Source organism: Fimicolochytrium jonesii, assembly GCF_025526975.1.
Source record: "Fimicolochytrium jonesii strain JEL569 chromosome Unknown EV422scaffold_1, whole genome shotgun sequence".
Lineage (NCBI taxonomy): Eukaryota > Fungi > Chytridiomycota > Chytridiomycetes > Spizellomycetales > Powellomycetaceae > Fimicolochytrium > Fimicolochytrium jonesii.
This window is the reverse complement of record NW_026515668.1, coordinates 1,104,426-1,122,576: the sequence shown is the minus strand read 5'-3', so window position 1 is coordinate 1,122,576 and position 18,151 is coordinate 1,104,426. Positions and strand designations below refer to the sequence as shown.

The 18,151-nt window shown below is 53.0% G+C and overlaps 6 protein-coding genes across 6 annotated transcripts; 4 read left to right on the top strand and 2 right to left on the bottom strand.

The window, feature by feature from the left end:
- Nucleotides 1-352: 352 nt before the first annotated feature.
- EV422DRAFT_511956 (Vta1 like-domain-containing protein) lies at nt 353-1,959 on the top strand. The gene is made up of 5 exons (XM_053069050.1): nt 353-615; nt 705-799; nt 893-1,020; nt 1,109-1,184; nt 1,261-1,959. Exons 1-5 carry the CDS (start codon nt 519-521, stop codon nt 1,834-1,836), a joined length of 972 nt encoding a protein of 323 aa, XP_052930179.1. The 5' UTR covers nt 353-518; the 3' UTR covers nt 1,837-1,959.
- A 1,426-nt stretch (nt 1,960-3,385) lies between these two features.
- Nucleotides 3,386-8,107, top strand: EV422DRAFT_18051 (antiviral helicase). Its single transcript, XM_053065143.1, has 16 exons — nt 3,386-3,476; nt 3,539-3,589; nt 3,666-3,793; nt 3,857-3,937; nt 4,002-4,127; nt 4,187-4,332; nt 4,411-4,642; nt 4,710-4,816; nt 4,887-5,024; nt 5,089-5,296; nt 5,372-6,520; nt 6,578-6,805; nt 6,878-7,057; nt 7,138-7,290; nt 7,374-7,554; nt 7,629-8,107. The coding sequence occupies exons 1-16, from the start codon at nt 3,428-3,430 to the stop codon at nt 7,784-7,786; spliced, it is 3,315 nt and encodes a 1,104-aa protein (XP_052930178.1). The 5' UTR covers nt 3,386-3,427; the 3' UTR covers nt 7,787-8,107.
- Nucleotides 8,108-8,616: 509 nt separating this feature from the next.
- Nucleotides 8,617-9,856, top strand: EV422DRAFT_549525 (Maf1 regulator-domain-containing protein; the record flags this gene model as incomplete). Its single annotated transcript, XM_053071717.1, has 3 exons — nt 8,617-8,722; nt 9,145-9,580; nt 9,676-9,856. 3 exons carry the CDS (start codon nt 8,617-8,619, stop codon nt 9,854-9,856), a joined length of 723 nt encoding a protein of 240 aa, XP_052930177.1.
- A 468-nt stretch (nt 9,857-10,324) lies between these two features.
- On the bottom strand, nt 10,325-11,386 carry EV422DRAFT_511933 (uncharacterized protein). The gene is made up of 3 exons (XM_053069049.1): nt 11,208-11,386; nt 11,039-11,119; nt 10,325-10,973 (listed from the first exon to the last, which is right to left on the bottom strand). Exons 1-3 carry the CDS (start codon nt 11,348-11,350, stop codon nt 10,610-10,612), a joined length of 588 nt encoding a protein of 195 aa, XP_052930176.1. The 5' UTR covers nt 11,351-11,386; the 3' UTR covers nt 10,325-10,609.
- Nucleotides 11,387-12,095: 709 nt separating this feature from the next.
- Nucleotides 12,096-13,275, top strand: EV422DRAFT_491240 (uncharacterized protein; the record flags this gene model as incomplete). The annotated part of the gene is made up of 3 exons (XM_053067514.1): nt 12,096-12,235; nt 12,322-13,097; nt 13,184-13,275. 3 exons carry the CDS (start codon nt 12,096-12,098, stop codon nt 13,273-13,275), a joined length of 1,008 nt encoding a protein of 335 aa, XP_052930175.1.
- Nucleotides 13,276-13,932: 657 nt separating this feature from the next.
- Nucleotides 13,933-17,931, bottom strand: EV422DRAFT_511924 (5-methyltetrahydrofolate-homocysteine methyltransferase). The gene is made up of 2 exons (XM_053069048.1): nt 15,169-17,931; nt 13,933-15,102 (listed from the first exon to the last, which is right to left on the bottom strand). Exons 1-2 carry the CDS (start codon nt 17,782-17,784, stop codon nt 13,993-13,995), a joined length of 3,726 nt encoding a protein of 1,241 aa, XP_052930174.1. The 5' UTR covers nt 17,785-17,931; the 3' UTR covers nt 13,933-13,992.
- Between the last annotated feature and the right edge of the window lie 220 nt (nt 17,932-18,151).

Below are 18,151 nucleotides of genomic sequence, written 5' to 3'. Positions count from 1 at the left end.
TTACAGTACAAACTGTGTTCCTTCGTAAACAGGTTGAAGGCGTTGTACATACCCCCGTTGATAGACATCGATATTGGCGAAGTGTGCAAACTGTATGAAGATGCCAATGGTTCTGGAAGCCTTGCAAGGCTCCCCGGCGGCCTCCATCGCAGTTTATACGAAGGCGTCACTCAACAGGACCTGGTCGTATATTCGAGGAGACTGACTCCCGGGTAAAGACCGAGGTTTTGACTTCAGTTGCAGGGAGAAGGATGGGTCTCCAGTCGTGGTTGGGCCGCTTGCTTAAGCTCCTGACTTGTGAAAATGAAGCACTTCGCGAAGGCGCAAGACCAACCCAGAGACCAACCGACGGTAAGCAGGCAACAGGAGCAACAGTTTGTCTTTAGTTGAGTTGTGGGCAGAGAATTCACCACACATCTCAATAACAGACCTCACCTTACCGCCTCCAGCACTCATAGCCGTCCAGGCAGGCAGGAAAAGAGGACACCTACCCAGTCTCCAACACCATTAAAGACAAGATGTCAGGATCACCACCAGAGGACTTGAAGTACATGACCCCCTACCTGCAGCGGGCCCACGAGCTGCAGGCAAAAGAGCCCGTTGTCGCTTACTACTGTGAGTATCTCCCCTTGCCTAAGCCGGCCCCATTGATGTGTTCTACAAGCTGTTCGGCTCATGTATGCTTGTTCTTTTCCGTTTCCCAGGCAAGTTCTACGCGCTGAAGCTCGCAATCAGTAAAGGAGGGCATTCGAAGGAGGCTCAGGGATACCTGGGGCAGATGCTGGAGGAAGTGGAGCAGGTTAGAGCGCTGAAAAAAAGGAGCTCAAGTTTCTCTCAGTTCTTCTTCTCACTGCCGAGAACTCTCCTGATCGTCCATCGACTCGCTTTCCAGGACAAGAAGAACCTAGCAGGAAACGAGGCCATCACAAACGATGTGGTGGGATACGCGCACCTCGAGAACTTTGCGTTGAAGATTTTCTTGAATGCTGATGCGGAGGATCGGCAGGGGAGGGCTTCGAAGTGAGTTTGCTCGTTAGAAGTTTTAGTGGGAGGGGAATTCTGAGATTGGGCGGAGAGTTAATCATCCTCTTTTCTTTGTGGTTGTTAGAAAAACAGCAAAAGTGTTCCTCGCTGCGTCGATATTCTTGGATTTGTTGAGGGTGTTTGGCGAGATTGATGCCGAGGTGTGTGGGAAGAAAGTCGTCATACGAACTGAGCATCTGAATAGTGGTCCTAATTCTTCTCTTACTACACTCACAGATTGCGGATAAGATCCGATACTCGAAGTTCAAAGCCGCCGACATCATAAAAGCCTTGCGAGAGGGCCGGACACCGACACCAGGCCTACCAGGGGAAGAGCTGCCGCCGGACGAATCCGAATCCGCTCCGCCCGGCGGTAATGGCGAACCAGCTGGCTCCCTCCCCCATCCAGACTTTGGATCCCCGTACGATCCTTCCTACGACCCAAACACCATCCCCCGCGACAATTTTGCCCCTCCGTCGGCACCGTCTTCGCATTTCGAACCAAATTCGTACCCACCCCCGCAATCCCAATCCGGTCCATCGTACCCGCAATACCCCGACGCCCCACCGCCATCACAACAACCCTACAACCCTCCCCCCTCATCCCCAAAGAAAACCGCCCAAACCTCCATACCACCGTCGTCGACCTCAGCAAAAACAGCCCAACAAGCCTACGAAATCAACTATAAAGCGGTGCAATCGGCGCAAAAGCACTCGAAATTTGCGATTAGCGCGTTGCAGTATGATGATGTGGCATCGGCGATTGAGAATTTGGAGAAGGCTTTGGCTATTTTGAGGCCTTTGAGGAAGTGAGGAACGTGGGAGGGGTGGGAGGAGTGGGAGGTTGTGGACGAGTGTGTGGGAGGAGAACGCTGTTCGTTTTTTTCCCTTCTGTATATTATTTTGTGCGAAATACAGTACATACTTGGTTACCGGCCAAGCTCTTCCAACTGCAGAACGATGATTGCGATGCTTCCGAGTCAACATCGTTCCATCCAAACGCGCTGCTATTTGACGAGTCGAGCGCTTCCCCTTGGACTTTCACGCTCACCCGCACTAGGTCATTGAACCTTCGCAGGCTGCAAGTCCGCGCCCAAGGTCACGGAGCCTTGCCTTTCAATTGCTACTAACCAAATTCTATAGAATGACGGCTCAAGGCAAGACCGACTTTTTCGTCGAACTGGAGGGCCTTCCTCCTGGCCCACGTAAGTAAGTCCCCTCACTCGCTGATGCTATATGCAGGTTTGCTGAGACGACGGCTCAACCCACAGCCGTCTCTACCGAGTCCAATGTGTTTTTTGACTTCCTGGAGCTCGGGCGAGCTGGAGACGTTGCCCTTCGGTCCGACGCAGATCATACATCTCCGATCCGGGACTTCACAACTGTAAGGAAGCAGCCGTCACTTTGAGAGGACAAGTTGGAATGCGGTGTGGAACTCAAGTGGATGGAGAATAGTTGCCTCTAGGGCTAGGTCCCTTTGAAACCCCCACCACGGACGAAATACGAGCGGAGCTGGAAGAGCGATATGTTCTGCCCAAACCTCACTTCAGCGAAGATATGCTCGTGAAAGCTCAACGCATCATTGACCGTGAGCCAAACTGGGATGAGCTGTTTGTGATGGAGTCATCGAAAGCGGGAACGCAGCTCAAGATAAAGCGAGACGTGCTTTCTGGAGAGCTCAACTTCTGGGACTGGGAGGAGGTAAGCTAACATTGGCACTTTGCGCGCAAATGGTAGATAGAGGCGTTCTTTCGGGATGGAAAGTGTGTAGAATCTGTAGATTGGCGGCGTGGCAGTGGTTCGGTCTGGGAGACCGCCAGGTCGTCCAGAGCGAACGCCTTCTGGTTTGCGAGCGGAGGGAGCCACATTGCGCCAAAGGCGCAATTCTCACCAAACCACGGCTCTTAGCGAGCCTCAGCGAGCGCCAGATCTTTTGCGGCGAAGCGCGCACCACATTGCGCCAAAGGCGCCAGATTCCCGGTCACTCACGAGTATTTTAAGTTGCTGGGTGGTTGATGGTTAGCATTCGATGGTTGATGGGTGATGGTTGATGGGTTGACACTGTTCCTCCACGAACGCTGTCCTTCATATGTTGAATCTCCGACGAATTGTGACATTCCCGAATGCACGTATACAGAATAGAATCATGTCTGATGTCCTTTCTTTCAACTTGTCACCAATATAAGGTTGTATTGTCTGATCTCAACCTCAATGCCAACAATTCAACGTCGATGCTTCGTAACCCGACCGCGATGGCCGATTTCGTTCGCGGCCGCAGTACAAACCTGCCCTTCGCACCAGGTCGTATCTTTGTCTAATGATTTGTCGAACAGATATCTGACTCCCGCACCTCCATCATCCACTAGGTGGTTTGGAAGCAGTGGCTCTCGTCGATCGAACCCCCATGGATGATCTCGAGAGAGAGTTGGCAGAGCTGTTGAAGTTCGACGATGGTAACGATTTACACTCATTGTAGCCTGTCACCGGACATCGCTAATGGTGCCATTGACATTAGATGATCTATTGACGACGCCACCTGGATTTGTTCAGGGAATGGTGTTTGATGGTGGGCGGACGATAACGATGTATCAGCATTACAGACGGCAGAAGGGAACGTAGATTGACACCAACCGCTTTTTCAGATAATGCAACCATACCTACGGTCTCGGCAAACAACACTATCGACATTGCAGATATCCTTACCGGCGGGGATGATCTAGCTTTCGAACTGTTAAAAGAAGAGGAAGCCGCCGCTGAAGCTGATGACAAAGTATGCTGGAAGCCTAGCATTTGTCCATTGCTGGTCTCTGACAGTAGTGGTCTCTCGTTACAGGCCAAAGCCGAAAGTGCCCCCGAACCAGAGTCGGACACTAGCGAGGGAACTCAGGAAATCGACTCGCTTCTTCCATCGAAGGTACTTTCGAATATATTGCACCAGCTTCATTCAACGGATTATATTCAGCAATGTGTTGCCACAGCCCGACATGCCATTCACATCGTCGGCGAAAGTCGACGCACCGCGGAAAGTCGACTGGGCGCAAGTCGTCGATGTTGAACAAGGATTCCCAGAGTTCTACGATCTGGTGCCAGAGTTGGCGCATCAGGTGGGGCTCAACCCGACTCATGTCCATATGGTTATAAGGTCTAACGCCGGTCTTCATAGTTTCCTTTCGAGCTGGATGTCTTCCAGAAGCAAGCCGTCTACCACTTGGAAAATGGAGATTCCGTGTTCATAGCGGCACACACGTCCGCGGGGAAAACCGTCGTCGCCGAGTACGCCATAGCATTGGCCCAGAAGCATATGACGAGGTAAGGAGCCGCGTTGCAATGCCCCGACCAACAATAAATGCAAAAGCCAACATCAACCAACGTTCTCCGGGGTCTCAGAGCCATCTACACATCCCCCATCAAAGCACTCAGCAACCAAAAGTTTCGCGACTTCCGCACAACATTCGATGACGTCGGAATCCTAACAGGAGACGTCCAGATCAAGCCCGAAGCAAGCTGCCTGGTCATGACCACCGAGATTCTCCGGAGTATGCTGTATCGTGGCGCCGACCTTATCCGAGATGTGGAGTTTGTGATTTTTGATGAAGTGCATTATGTGAATGATATTGAGGTAAGAGGGGTGTGGTTGAGCACAGGTTTCATGGGGGGCAGATGATAACGAGTGATTTGTTTCATAGAGAGGAGTTGTATGGGAGGAAGTTATCATTATGCTGCCTGCGCACGTCAACCTGATTCTATTGTCCGCGACTGTGCCCAATACCCGAGAATTTGCAGACTGGGTCGGGTATGTCGGCCTTCCTTTCATCATATTTTCTTCATCATGAGGCGCTGTATGCTAATGTGTCCGATCATAGACGCACAAAGAAGAAAAACATCTATGTCATCTCCACAGCAAAACGTCCTGTTCCCCTGGAGCATCACCTGTACGTCCCCACAACGGACAAGGAGCTCTACAAGGTTGTCGATTCGCAGAAAAAGTTCCTTTCCACGGGGTACGATGAATCTGCCTTTTGGAATCATTGTGATTCCTGTATCTGATCATCAGTTTCTCCGCAGGTGGAAGGCTGCCCAATCAGCACTTGCAGGACCCAAGAAGGAAGCACCACGCCCGGGGTCAGGCGGTGTTCCGGCACGAGGCGGCGGGCGGGGCGGTCAAGCAAGTGGTGGTCGCGGTGGAAGAGGTGGTGGGCGTGGAGGGGCTCAGCAGACCTTTACGTCGGCTGGGAGTCGGGCCGGACCTAATGCTAGGGCTATGGGACAGACTGTAAGTGTGCTGTTCAGTCGAGATGTTTCTCATGTTTAGTGGGCAGGCCTCTTAGTGAGACATCCTCCATACCAGGATCGGAACATGTACGTCCACCTCCTCGGACTACTCAAGAAAAAACAGCTACTCCCCGTCATCGTCTTCACTTTCTCCAAAAAGAAATGCGAAGAGTACGCAAACGGGCTCGCCAACGTAGATTTCACAGCCGGCGCCGGCGAAAAAAGCGAAGTGCACGTATTCATCGAGAAATGTGTCGGGCGGCTGAAAGGCAGCGACAAGGAATTGCCGCAGATCTTGCGGATGCGGGATCTGTTAAGTCGCGGGATCGCCGTGCATCACGGTGGACTGCTGCCCATCGTGAAAGAGATGGTGGAGATTTTATTTACGCGTGGGCTCGTCCGCTGCCTGTTTGCAACCGAGACGTTTGCGATGGGTGTCAACGCCCCTGCTCGGTGCGTCGTTTTTTCATCAACGCGGAAACATGATGGACGGTCGTTCCGCGAGTTGCTGCCCGGGGAATACACGCAAATGTCAGGTCGAGCAGGCCGTCGTGGACTGGACGATCGGGGCATCGTTATCATCGCGTGCAACGACGAGGTTCCTGAAAGCCTCGGTCTGCAACAAATGATTCTGGGCCAGCCCACGAAGCTCGCGTCCCAGTTCCGTCTTACATACACGATGATCCTTAACCTACTCCGAGTGGAAGCCTTGAAAGTGGAAGAGATGATCAAGAGGAGTTTTTCCGAGAATGTTGCGCAGAAGTTGTTGCCTGAGCAGCAGAAGCAGCATGCCGAGCACGCAGAAACCCTATCAACGCTGACCAAGCTGTCGTGTCCTATCTGTTCGGCCGATATATACCCATACTACGACCTGTCATACAGAGTTGCGACGTTGCAGTTCGACCTGCGGGACCGGGTCATGAAGACCCCAATGGGTGGCAAGTCGTTGGCGGTGGGGAGGATCGTGGTCGTTAACAGCAAATTCCACCGCAACGCTGTTGGCGTGATTGTTGGGAGTGGGCCTGACCGTGCGGGCGGGGAAGATAAAAAGTACAGTATCTTGATTTTGACGGATCAGAACGACTTGACGAAGGAGGGGATGGCCAGTGCGAATGCCCCCATGCCTGTAACCCGTGTCACTGTGCCTTCGGCGGAGAAGATCGACAATGAGATTGTTGACCTTCCGGTGACCGACATATGGGTCATTACCAAGCTGCAGATCAAGGTTAGTTGTCTCGAGAGACGTTGTCAGTGAATGAGTGCTGATACTTTCTTGTTTCAGATCGACCCAGAACTGGTAACAGCGAAACGAGACCGCGCAGAGATCGCAAGAGCTGTGCAAGAGCTTTTGCGCATCGGGCAAGAAATCAACGCTGCTGGTCAGATATCGGAATACGACTGGAGCAAAATACGGGACATCGACTTCCAAGAGCGATATCGGGAGAAGGAACACCTGCTTGCCCAGCTTAACAACTTCCAATGCGTCAAATGTCCTGATCTCATGGAACACGTGAGTACTTGCCATGTCATGATGCACCCAGCTTCTATAGGATCATTGACGTTTCTTCGATTGTTTGCTCAGTACGCCAAGGTTCACAACGAACGCACCTTGGAGAAACAAGTCGCAGAGCTGGCACATAAGATCTCAGACCAGAATCTGGAATTGCTTCCTGACTACCATCAGCGTGTGGAGGTTCTCCGTGTGATGAATTTCATTGACGAGAACGGCACGGTAACAATAAAAGGACGGGTTGCGTGCGAGGTACGAATGCGAAAACCGTACATTGCGAGTATTACATTTCGACGTGATGGCGGAAGGATTTCTAATGACCGACAAACCAGATCAACACCGCAGACGAACTGATCCTGACGGAGCTCATTCTCGAAAACTTTTTGGCAGACTATGAGCCAGCAGAGATTGTTGCGTTGCTCAGCTGTTTTGTGTTTCAGGAGAAGACGCAGAATGAGCCGGCTATGACGCCGAGGCTCGAAACGGTTCGTATGGTCTCTGCTTTGCACAACCTCACATGAACGCCAACATCAATCTGACCGGGATAAACCCATTCCTCGTTCGCCAGGGCGTCAAAGCCATCGTAGACATTGCGACGCGTGTCGGCGACATCCAACGAAGCTGCGGACTGGACGTCCGTACAGAGGACGTCCTATCAAACATCAAAATCGGACTCGTCGAGGTCGTATACGAATGGGCACGTGGATTACCGTTCAAGCATATCACGCATCTCACGGACGTCTTGGAAGGTAAGCCGACCTTTTGTCTGCTTGATATCTCGAAAAGTACGATTGCTGAGCACCCCCGCATTATGATATACCAGGCTCCATCGTCCGAACCATCATCCGACTTGAAGAAACGTGCCGCGAGGTGCAAGGCACGGCGCGGCTGATTGGAGATGCGGGACTGTTCAAGAAGATGGAGGAGGCGCGGGAGTGCATCAAGAGGGATATTGTTTTTGCAGCTAGTTTGTACTTTTAGGTGGTTTCTTTCTTAGGGGTTTAGGAGTTTGGACGCTTTTCCAAGGGCCCTTGACGTGACATGTGTGGATAGCTAGATCGAGCGCATGGACGGCATAGAGCAGATCTATATTAGCTTCGCCCAGTCTTTGAGTGTCGGCCAAATAGCTGGGCTAATCCACACTATTACCAGTCTACTCTGCCATAGAGAGACTCTATTCCTCCTTGTACATACAGCTGCTGCTAAGTGGCGGCGGCTGCTTTGTAGATTTGGCTGGGTATGTTTTGTTTGCGTTTCGGCTGGGCTGCTGCCCGCACGAGCGAAAGCGTCGCGGATGTCATCAGGGCCAACGTCCGTCCGTCTCCGTCCGTCTCTCCCCTCAGAGCCTCAGCCTGTCGCGCGCAACGTGCCCAAAGCCACTCGAAAGCCCAACGAAACTCAATCGCAAATACACACGCACAAGCTACACCCACGTAATCGAACTCCATATACGAGGCCTCCGCGATACACCAGTCTTGGCTACTGAACGTGCTTTTCCTTACTCGTAAACACCTTGGAAGCCCCATCGAAGTCGACAGTGAGACGACTGCTCCACCATTTGTCGCCCTTGTGGACCCATCCCAGGCTCGTTGGAACTTTGTGTCGAGAGCCTGCACCCGCCTGCACCCTGCACCCGTCTTTCCCCTTTGGCCCTACTATGACCTGTTGTCCGCTGCAAACCAACGCAAAACGGATACCAAGAACAGCATACTGGAACGTATATTCTCCCAGACCCGCGCTCTTTATAGAGCCTCGTCTCTACGAATACCTCAACCGCCTCGCTTGGAATAATAAGGAAACTCAGTCGAAGGATGAAGTACCTTACGGATTTCGAGTCGCTCGAAAATATAAATAACCAGCTGTCGTGTATCGATACCGGAGACTGTAGACTCTTTGGGCGTGTCGAGGCTTATTCATGTATGTTCGAGAGCGCTAGCGTTTGAGCGTAGGGAGACTGGTTCGCTCTGAGAGCCTGAGGATGGGGAGGGCGGTATTGGGCATACGCGTACTGCGGCGAGCGAAGTGGGGCGATCGGCGAGTGAAGTGGGAGCGTCCGGCGAGTGAAGTGGGGCGATCGCCGAGCGAAGCAGGCGAGCCATAGGCGAGCCTTGGATTTGCGATGGGAGCCCAAGCATAGGCGAGCGCGACCACCCCAAAAGCGTTCGCCAGCGACAGCGAGCAGTAAATGTGAGCTACAGCGAGCGGCCGTTGTGATTCAGACGCCGCCCAACCTTGTTGTCACGAGGGTATCGTTTAACCAACCATTCAACCTTCGCTTTGCAACCATCCCTATCCATTGCTTTTCGCTAATCTCTTGGCCAATCATTGCGCTCATGTAGGTAAGAACACTGACGATGACCGCCGTCTAAAACGACACGTGGACGAAAAGTTCCCAGACAAAAGCGGCGATGTGGAAATCGGCTCCTGGCAAGGGTCCCACAATTCCCCCAGCTCGCCCCACGCAGGCTCACTAGGTCATCCACATGTATCTCGCAAAACCTTCTTCTACCTTCTAGCCACCATGAACGCCGCGTTCCCTGATTACGATTTCAGCGATCTGAGACCCGATTCGTTCTCGACTGTACCGGTGAATATTGTTGCGAATACGGTCAACACGACATTGCTTGTGCATTTGGGGATAGATGGCGCACAGCATGCCGTTGGCGCAAAGATATGGGCTGCGATTGATGAAGCGATTTGCTTGAAGGAGTGCGATATCTACAGTTTCAATCCAGATGGAGACGTGGAGCCAGATGCTGAGGAGCAGGGAAACTTGTACGTTGGGGCGGCGATTCCCCATTTGTGAGCGCTCGAATTTGATCGCGGAACCTGGGGTTGACTGACAGAACCATCTATGTCCGCCCAAACAGATGGAGTTTTTACTACTTCTTCGTCAACCGCCGTCAAAAACGAATCGTCTTCTTTACTGCCCGAGCAGTCAGTTGTCTAGCACCTTTACAACCAGAAGAGAAGAACGCTATTTACATGATGGACGATACTGATGGGCAGAGCGTCGATGAGCTGCATATCCCCGAAGACGAGAGCAGGTAGGACTCCTCCTCTGTGGCATCTGCAGGTTATGCTTGTAAGCTCATGCGTTATGTCTCACCACAGGGAACTATCCTTTGAGCAATACACGATGGGCAGCATGGATATGTGACCAACCGCATATCATCAAATAAGCCAACCTACGAAACATGACATAGCACAGCGATCACACGCGTTCGCCTCTTCCGGCATGTTCGGCTACGAGTTCTTCTAAGAGCCAGCCAAGCATATCGGACCGAGATTTTTTTGCCATACTATCTTTTTGAAAACCCCCACGCCCTCCTAGTCTACGAAGAGAGTATCCCAATTCCCCTTTGTTTGAGTGGAGGAGGGATGCCTCGGTTTCATTCCTGTAATGAACGACGGTCCAACTTCCCCTTTTTTTTTTGTATGCAACCGGCGGGTTTGGTCCTCTTCGAATGTAAATAAAATTCATAACCCGGCGGGGAGACTACCGCGTTGATATTCGGATGAGACGTTCCGTTGGGGATGCGGATTCTCCCTTGAGTCTAGGACTATGGAAGAGCTTCGAGAACTTATATACACTGTTATCCTACACCAAAAAAAGCCATCGGCAATCCTTGCCTCCACCGCGGGCCATCTCGCTGCGCGGTTCACTATAATACAAATATCCCCTCGCCCTTCTTGCATTAAAGATGTGCTCATCGACGATAAGCCCGAGAGATTTCCTCGCGCTATCTCGATGAAAGATCTTCCCCCGGCCCAACAACCACTAACGGTCTAATGGAATCCCCATCAGGAAGCCGGCCCGGACCCTGGTGTCGACGGCCCCGAACCCGTCGCAGCCCCCGCTCCATTCGCACCCCCATTTGCCCCACCCGCAGCCGGCGACGTCGCATTTCCCGCAACCGACGGCGGCCCTCCCGGCATCAACGGCACCCAAATATCCCCCACAGGCTTAATCCTAATCTCCTTGAACGGCGGCACCAGCACCCGTTCGGCCTCGGCCATGAGTTCCTTCCTGCGTTTTGTTAGACCGCTGCCTTGGAGGAGTTCGAAGGTGTGTGGGCGGGGAAGCGGGCTGGATGAGAAGGAGGAGGCGGGTTTGGAGGCGGGGAGGAAGGGACGGAGTTGAGGGCCGATTTCAGCGAGTATTGATCTAAAGGCGAAGGTGTTGTTCTTGATTCTGAAACTGGAGAACGTTGCTGAGATGAGAAACGATACCTGTATTTCGCAGCCCGCTCGGCAGCAAGGTCCGGCGGAATCGGGTCCAGTATCCGTGTTGCGGATATATCAATGAGGTTGCTGTAAGTTCGGATAAACGTAGACACTAGTGAGTCCCACGGTCCTCTTGTCGACGATTCGCACCATCCGTTCCGTCGCCCCCACTCACTCTGCAGTCCGTTGCACTATCCTCTTCAGCTCTTCCTCTTCTTCTAACCGCGCCTGTGCCTCTTCGTCCATTGGCGACCTACCACACGAAAGAAGAGAATACGTCACTTGAGAAAGTCCAGCCCGCATATCCCCGGATAACATCAAACATTGACCTACCGAGGCTGTTCCTCGGACTCATACACGGGCGGAAGCAATGGCGTGCGTTCTGTTGGCTATGTGGAGAACATAGAGTGAGTGAATTTGTGTGCAGAAATAAGTAGGACAAATGAATAGCGGCTCCAGGCTGATAGCAAACCTGGTGCGGATGGGTTCCGGGCTCGTCATCGTGGCCTCGTAGGCAGGATGAGAATGAGAGACCCATCTTGCGGGATGAGGGATGGCGTTAAGTGGTGTGCTGTTCTTGTATGGATATTTCTCGCTGCCGGTCGGAAATGGCTCCCTTCCACCTTGGGAAGTCTAGATATTTCGACGAGGTCCGTAAGGGTGTTTATGTGATGTCTACGATGTGCGGTGCAATGGCGGTGTGTGTCGACCGTTGGAAATCGTCGAACGCCGTTTGAGACTTTTTTCGGAGCCTCCGGTTTCTGTGGGGCAAACCCAATGCCCAATTTCCTTCCCAAGCCCTCCGACGCTCAAAACAGCTGCAATATACAATTTCTTCCTTTCCCTCGAATAGAAAACACCTGCGCCGCCGGTAGAGCTTTCTTCAGCTGCCACTTCACGTTTGAGCCCAACAAAGAGCAAACCCCAAATGGTTGTCCACCAAACCCTTCCCGACTTGAAATACTCCCGCAAAGATGTTGACGGCGACGACGCAGCTTTCAACGACAGCCCAAGCTTCGTCAAAGGCCATTACGAGGAGGAAGAAGGGCATAAATCTGATGATATGACTGAGTTACCGACACAGAGAAGGTCGGCTTTGGAGTATATTCACGACGCAAAGAGGAGGCCGGAGCGGCCTTATGTGACGATATGCGCGCCTATGGTCCGATACAGCAAGCTGCCATTCAGGGAGTTGGTGCGAGGGTGGGTAATCGCCGATGGGATAGTTTGGGTACGTTGAAATCGAAGATCTTTCTGTCTCACGTCCTTTTGTTCCGCCCCACATACAGCTATGGAGTGGATATCGCCTACACACCCATGATCCTCGCCGACGTTTACAAGCACTCCCAAATATCCCGCGACCACGAATACCGCACCAACAAAGCCGACGACCCCGTCGTCATCCAGTTCGCCTCCTCGACACCAGGCGATCTAGCCGATGCCGCGGAGCTTGTCGCGCCGTACGCCAACGGCGTGGATCTCAACTGCGGATGTCCGCAAAAATGGGCCGTGCAGGAGAAGATCGGGAGTTACCTGATGGAGCAACCGGAGCTTGTGCGGGAGATGGTGCGGCAGGTCAAAGCGCGGACGAATGGGTGTGAGGCCGGCAACGGCAGCACGACGGGGGGTGGGTTACCTTGTTCCATCAAGATCCGTGTACACCGCGACCCACGCAAGACGGTCGAGTTTGTGCGCAGGGCAGAATCCGTTGGCGTCGACTGGGTCACGGTGCATGGCCGCACACGACATCAGAAATCGTCCGAGCCCGTCTCGCTGGATGCCATTAAGCTGGTCAAGGAGCACGCCAGCCCCTCGATGCCCGTCCTCGCCAACGGAGACGTGTTCTCGCTCACCGATGCCGACCGGATCGTTGACTACACGGGAGTTGACGGTGTGATGGCCGCGAGAGGGCTGTTGGAGAATCCAGCGTTGTTTGCGGGGTACGAGCATACCCCGATTGAGGCCGTGCAGAAGTTTGTGAGGTTGAGCACGGGGTATGGGTCAGCGCATTTCATCCTTCATCACCATCTTATGTATATGCTGGATTCCTCGATGAGCAAAGCAGGTATGTGGCGGAAAATCGCGAGAGGACTTCGAAAGAGCACCAGGCAAATGATCACAAATCGACTCATCAAACGTCTGTGATTGCAGAAAAGAAAACTTTCAACGTTCTCACATCAACACCCGGGGTCATCGATTATTTGTCGGAGCATTACGGTCTAGAATTCCCACGTAAACTATGAGAGCGGTGTTTAGACTCTCCCTCATCTAGCTTTCACATAATTTTTGGAATGGCATCCCGTGAAGCGTGTTTCCCCGCAACGTTGCATAGATAGAGAAACGGGATTCGAGCTTTCTGACCCGATTGCGAATAGAAGATGATCTTGACGAAATTGGTAGCATCTTCCTCACGAAAATTGGTCAATCTTGATATTCCTTGACGAAATTGGTAGCATATGACCAGCGAAAAACATGTGAACCTTTCCCATCCTCTCCACGCGGCGTATGCGGGGTTGGCCTGCCGTGCACAAACCTCTCTTTACCACCTTTCACCCTTCCGCCGTACGTTATCCACCCATTATGTGCAGTATACGCAGCTAATATCTTCATCCAATCGATCAACTAAAAAGCATTAAATACATGAAAAGCCCGTCATCAAAATAAGGAAAGAGAGGGGACCGAGTCTATCCCAAATAAAGGGACCAAAACTACCGAAATCTACACCTTAACGTCAAGTCAAATCCCCTACTCCGCATCATACGACAAGTTCGAGTTAAGCCACCGTTCAAGGGTATGCACCTCCATGCTCTTTCGCGCGGCATATGCGTTGATTTGATCTTTTGCGATTTTGCCGACGGCAAAGTATTTGGCGTCCTTGTGGCCAAAGAGGATGGCGGAAACGGAGGCTGCTGGTGTCATGGCCTGTGTGGATGAGGAGGGAGAGAGGACATCATCAGAATCTAGATCCCAGTCGAAGGCGGTGATAAAATACACTGGCTCATCCTACTCACCAGAGACTCAGTTAACCCAATCCCCGTCTCCTTCTCAATCTCCATCAACTTCCACATCGTCTCCTTCTCCGTATGGTCAGGCTGCGTGGGGTACCCCGGCGCCGGCCGAATGCCCTGGTACTTGACCTGCAGCATCTCTTCCGGGGACAGATCCTCCTCCGGCGCATATCCCCACCAGTTCTTCCGGATATCCGCATGCACGACCTCCGCCAGGGCCTCGGTGAGACGGTCCGCGAGGGCTTTGAGCATGATGATGCTGTAATCGTCGTGCTGTTTCTCGTACTCGACGCATTTCTCGTCGACGCCGAACCCGCAGGATACGGCGAATGCGCCCACGTGGTCGAGAATCTTGGTTGTTTTGGGCGCGATGAAGTCGGAGAGGGAGTAGTATGGCTCGTCGTTATCTGCGTCCTTCTCGGCTTGTTGACGGAGCCCGTAGAATGTCGCGACCGGTGTGTTAAGGTTCTTGTCGTCGGAGAAGATCTCAATGTCCTCGCCTATCGACGCTGCGGGCCAGAACCCGATGATGGCACGCGCGGAGAGGATCTTCTCTTCGACGATGGTGTTTAGCATCTCCATGGCGTCGTCGTGCAGCTTCTTTGCTTCCTCGCCGACGGTTTCGTCGTTGAAGATCTTGGGGAACCCACGGTTGGGGTACTTTCCACGCAGCTGCCATGTCTGGAAGAAGGGGTTCCAGTCGATATATGGGATCAGCGACTTTATGTCGTATTCCTTGAACGACTTGCTTCCGTAGAACTTGGGCTTGCATGGCACGGTGGCCTGGTCCCAGGTGATCTTTGCCCGCTTCTTCATCGCCTCGTCGAGGGTCAGGTACCGCCGATCCTTCAGCCCTTCGTAGTGCTCGGCACGCAGGTCCTCGTATTCGTCTGCAATGTCGTCGACAAAGTCTTCACGGACCTTGCCGTCGAGGAGGTTGGACACTACGACGACGGACCGCGAGGCGTCGAGGACGTGCACGGCGGGTTCGGAGTAGCGGGGGGCGATCTTTACGGCGGTGTGCATTTTGGATGTTGTGGCACCGCCGATCAGGAGAGGGATCTGTACGCATAGCACACTTTAGCATAGAGTTCTGCTATGACAGCTCACCCATCGCTCGTTACAAACCTTCAATCCTTTCCTCTCCATTTCCTTGGCGACGTACACCATCTCGTCCAAACTAGGCGTAATCAACCCACTCAACCCAATCACATCCGCGCGCTCCTTGATCGCAGCGTCCAAAATCTTATCACAAGGCGTCATAACGCCCAAATCAATAATCTTATAGTTATTGCATCCCAACACAACCCCAACAATATTCTTGCCAATATCGTGCACATCACCCTTCACAGTCGCCAGGACAACCGTCCCGTTATACGCCGCATTCGGATCGCTGTCGTCGATCCCGCCCGCAGCCAGGTTGGCCAGCCGCTCCTCCTCCATGAACGGGATCAGATGCGCCACGGCGCTCTTCATCACACGCGCGGATTTGATGACTTGCGGCAAGAACATCTTGCCGGCGCCGAAGAGTTCTCCGACGACGGACATGCCGGCCATGAGGGGGCCTTCGATGACGTTCAGTGGTCGCGGGTACCGTTCCTTGTTCAGCCGGGCCTCCTCGGTGTCTTCGATGATGTGTTTGGTGATCCCCTTGACCAACGCGTATTTCAACCTCTGCTCCACGTCTTCCTTGCGCCACTCCTCAGCCTCAGCAGCGGACTTTGTCGAGTCCTTTCCGTGCGTCTCGGCATAGGCGAGAAGCTTCTCGGTCACCTCGGGGTCCCTATTCCAGATGGCGTTCTCGCAAATTTCCAAAAGGTCTTTGGGGATATCGTCGTAGATGGTCAGGAAACCAGCGTTGACGATACCCATGTCCATCCCGGCCTTGATGGCGTGGTACAGAAACACACTGTGCATGGCCTGACGGAGTACCTCCTTTCCACGGAAGGAGAACGACAGGTTGGAGACACCTCCGCTGATCTTGGCACCGGGGAGGTTGGCCTTGATCAAGCGGTTGGATTCAATAAACTCCACAGCGTAGTGGTTATGCTCCTCCATTCCCGTCGCGATAGTCAGGATATTGGGGTCGAAGATAATCTCACACCCCTTGAACCCACAAACCTCCGTCAGGATCTTATACGACCGCGCGCAAATCTCGTACTTGCGCTGCGCTTCGACGGCCTGACCGGTCTCATCGAACGCCATAACGACGACAGCGGCACCGAAGCGCTTAACGATTTTCGCCTTTTTGATGAAATCGGCTTCACCTTCTTTCAAACTGATCGAGTTGACGATACATTTCCCCTGCACGCATTTGAGACCGGCGAGGACGACCTCGAAATTCGACGAGTCGACCATGATGGGGACTTTTGCAATGTCGGGCTCGGAGGCGATGTAGTTAAGGAACTTTGCGATGGCGACTTTGCCGTCCAAGAGACCTTCATCCATGTTGATGTCGATGACCTGCGCTCCGGCTTCGACTTGGGCTCGTCCGATGGCGAGGGCTTCCTCGTATGCTCCGTTCAAGATCTTCTTTGCAAACACTCGGGAACCGGAGACGTTACATCTCTCTCCGATGTTAACGAATCCAGTTTCCTTGTTAATCTTCAGTGTCTCGAGACCGGATACGATCAACGTTTCCGGATCTATCGTGGGCGGCACACGGGGTGCGTATCCTTTACACATGTCTGCGATCGCTTTGATGTGGTCGGGGGTGGTACCACAACATCCTCCAACGATGTTCAGAAGTCCCAACTCGGCGAACGGTCGAACCTGCTCTGCCATGTCCGCAGGTGATTGGTCGTACTCTCCGAAGGTGTTGGGAAGACCGGCGTTGGGATAACAGATAATGAAAGTGGGGTTGTTCTTGGAGATGTTTTGCAGGAATGGCAACATTTGGTCGGCACCCAAAGCGCAGTTGAGTCCGATGGCCAATGGATCACTGTGACCGACGGAGGCAATGAAAGCCTCTCCGGTCTGACCAGACAGCGTACGTCCAGATTGGTCAACAATCGTTCCAGACACCAGGATGGGAACCCTGTCGTACCCATCTTCCTCAAACACCACGTCGATGGCGTATAGCGCGGCTTTAGCGTTCAATGTGTCGAAAATCGTCTCAACCAGCAAGACATCAGAGCCACCATCCAGTAGACCTCGCACCTGCTCGGCGTAGGCAGCCACCATGGCATCGAAGGTTGTCGCACGATATGACGGGTTCTCGACTGACGGAGAGATGGATAACGTTTGATTTGTGGGACCGATGGCACCCGCGACGAAACGTGGCTTTGAGGGATCCTTCTTCGTGTACTCCTCGCAAGCCTTCTTTGCTAATCTCGCCGACTCGATGTTCATCTCGTAAACGAGGTCCTGCATCAGATAATCGGCCTGTGCGATCGATGTCGAGGAGAAGGTGTTTGTCTCAATCATGTCCGACCCGGACTCCAGGTATTTGCAGTGGATCTCGTAAATTGCTTTGGGCTGGGTGATGGACAGCAAGTCGTTATTGCCCTTCAAGAAGTCCTTCGGGTGGTCCTTGAACCGTTCCGTCCTGAAATCCTGTTCGGAGAACCTGTATCGCTGAATCATTGTTCCCATGGCACCGTCGATGAACATGATTCGCTCCTGCAGCGACTTGCGAAGGTAGGCTTCAACTTTTGCACCCTGGCCGGGCACCTTGCCCACCGGGTACGTGGAGATCTCTGCTACCGACAACATTCCTTGCGGCTTTGTCGTGGGATCTACCATATAACTTTTTTGGAACGGCTCTTCTCCAACTCCTACGGGCGACAGAATCCAATAGGCTTGAAGAAGGTAATGCGAGGGTCTCCCTGCAAGGCTTGCGGGAGGGGGGATTGTTGATGCGACGCGCCGTATGAGAATGTCGCTATTAGCATGAATTCCCGCTGGTGCGGGCGGCTTCCTTCCCACAAGACACGCATTAGGACTTGCATGAGGGACTCCGAGGGAGGGGTTAATGGGCGGGCCATCTTTTGGGGGGAGACAGACACCCACACCACCCACTCGGCTCATGGTACGCCCCAACAGAGAGACGCGTGAGTCATCGACCGCACCAAGCCACATTCCTCAATCTCCGCATTGACGGTGGCGGCAT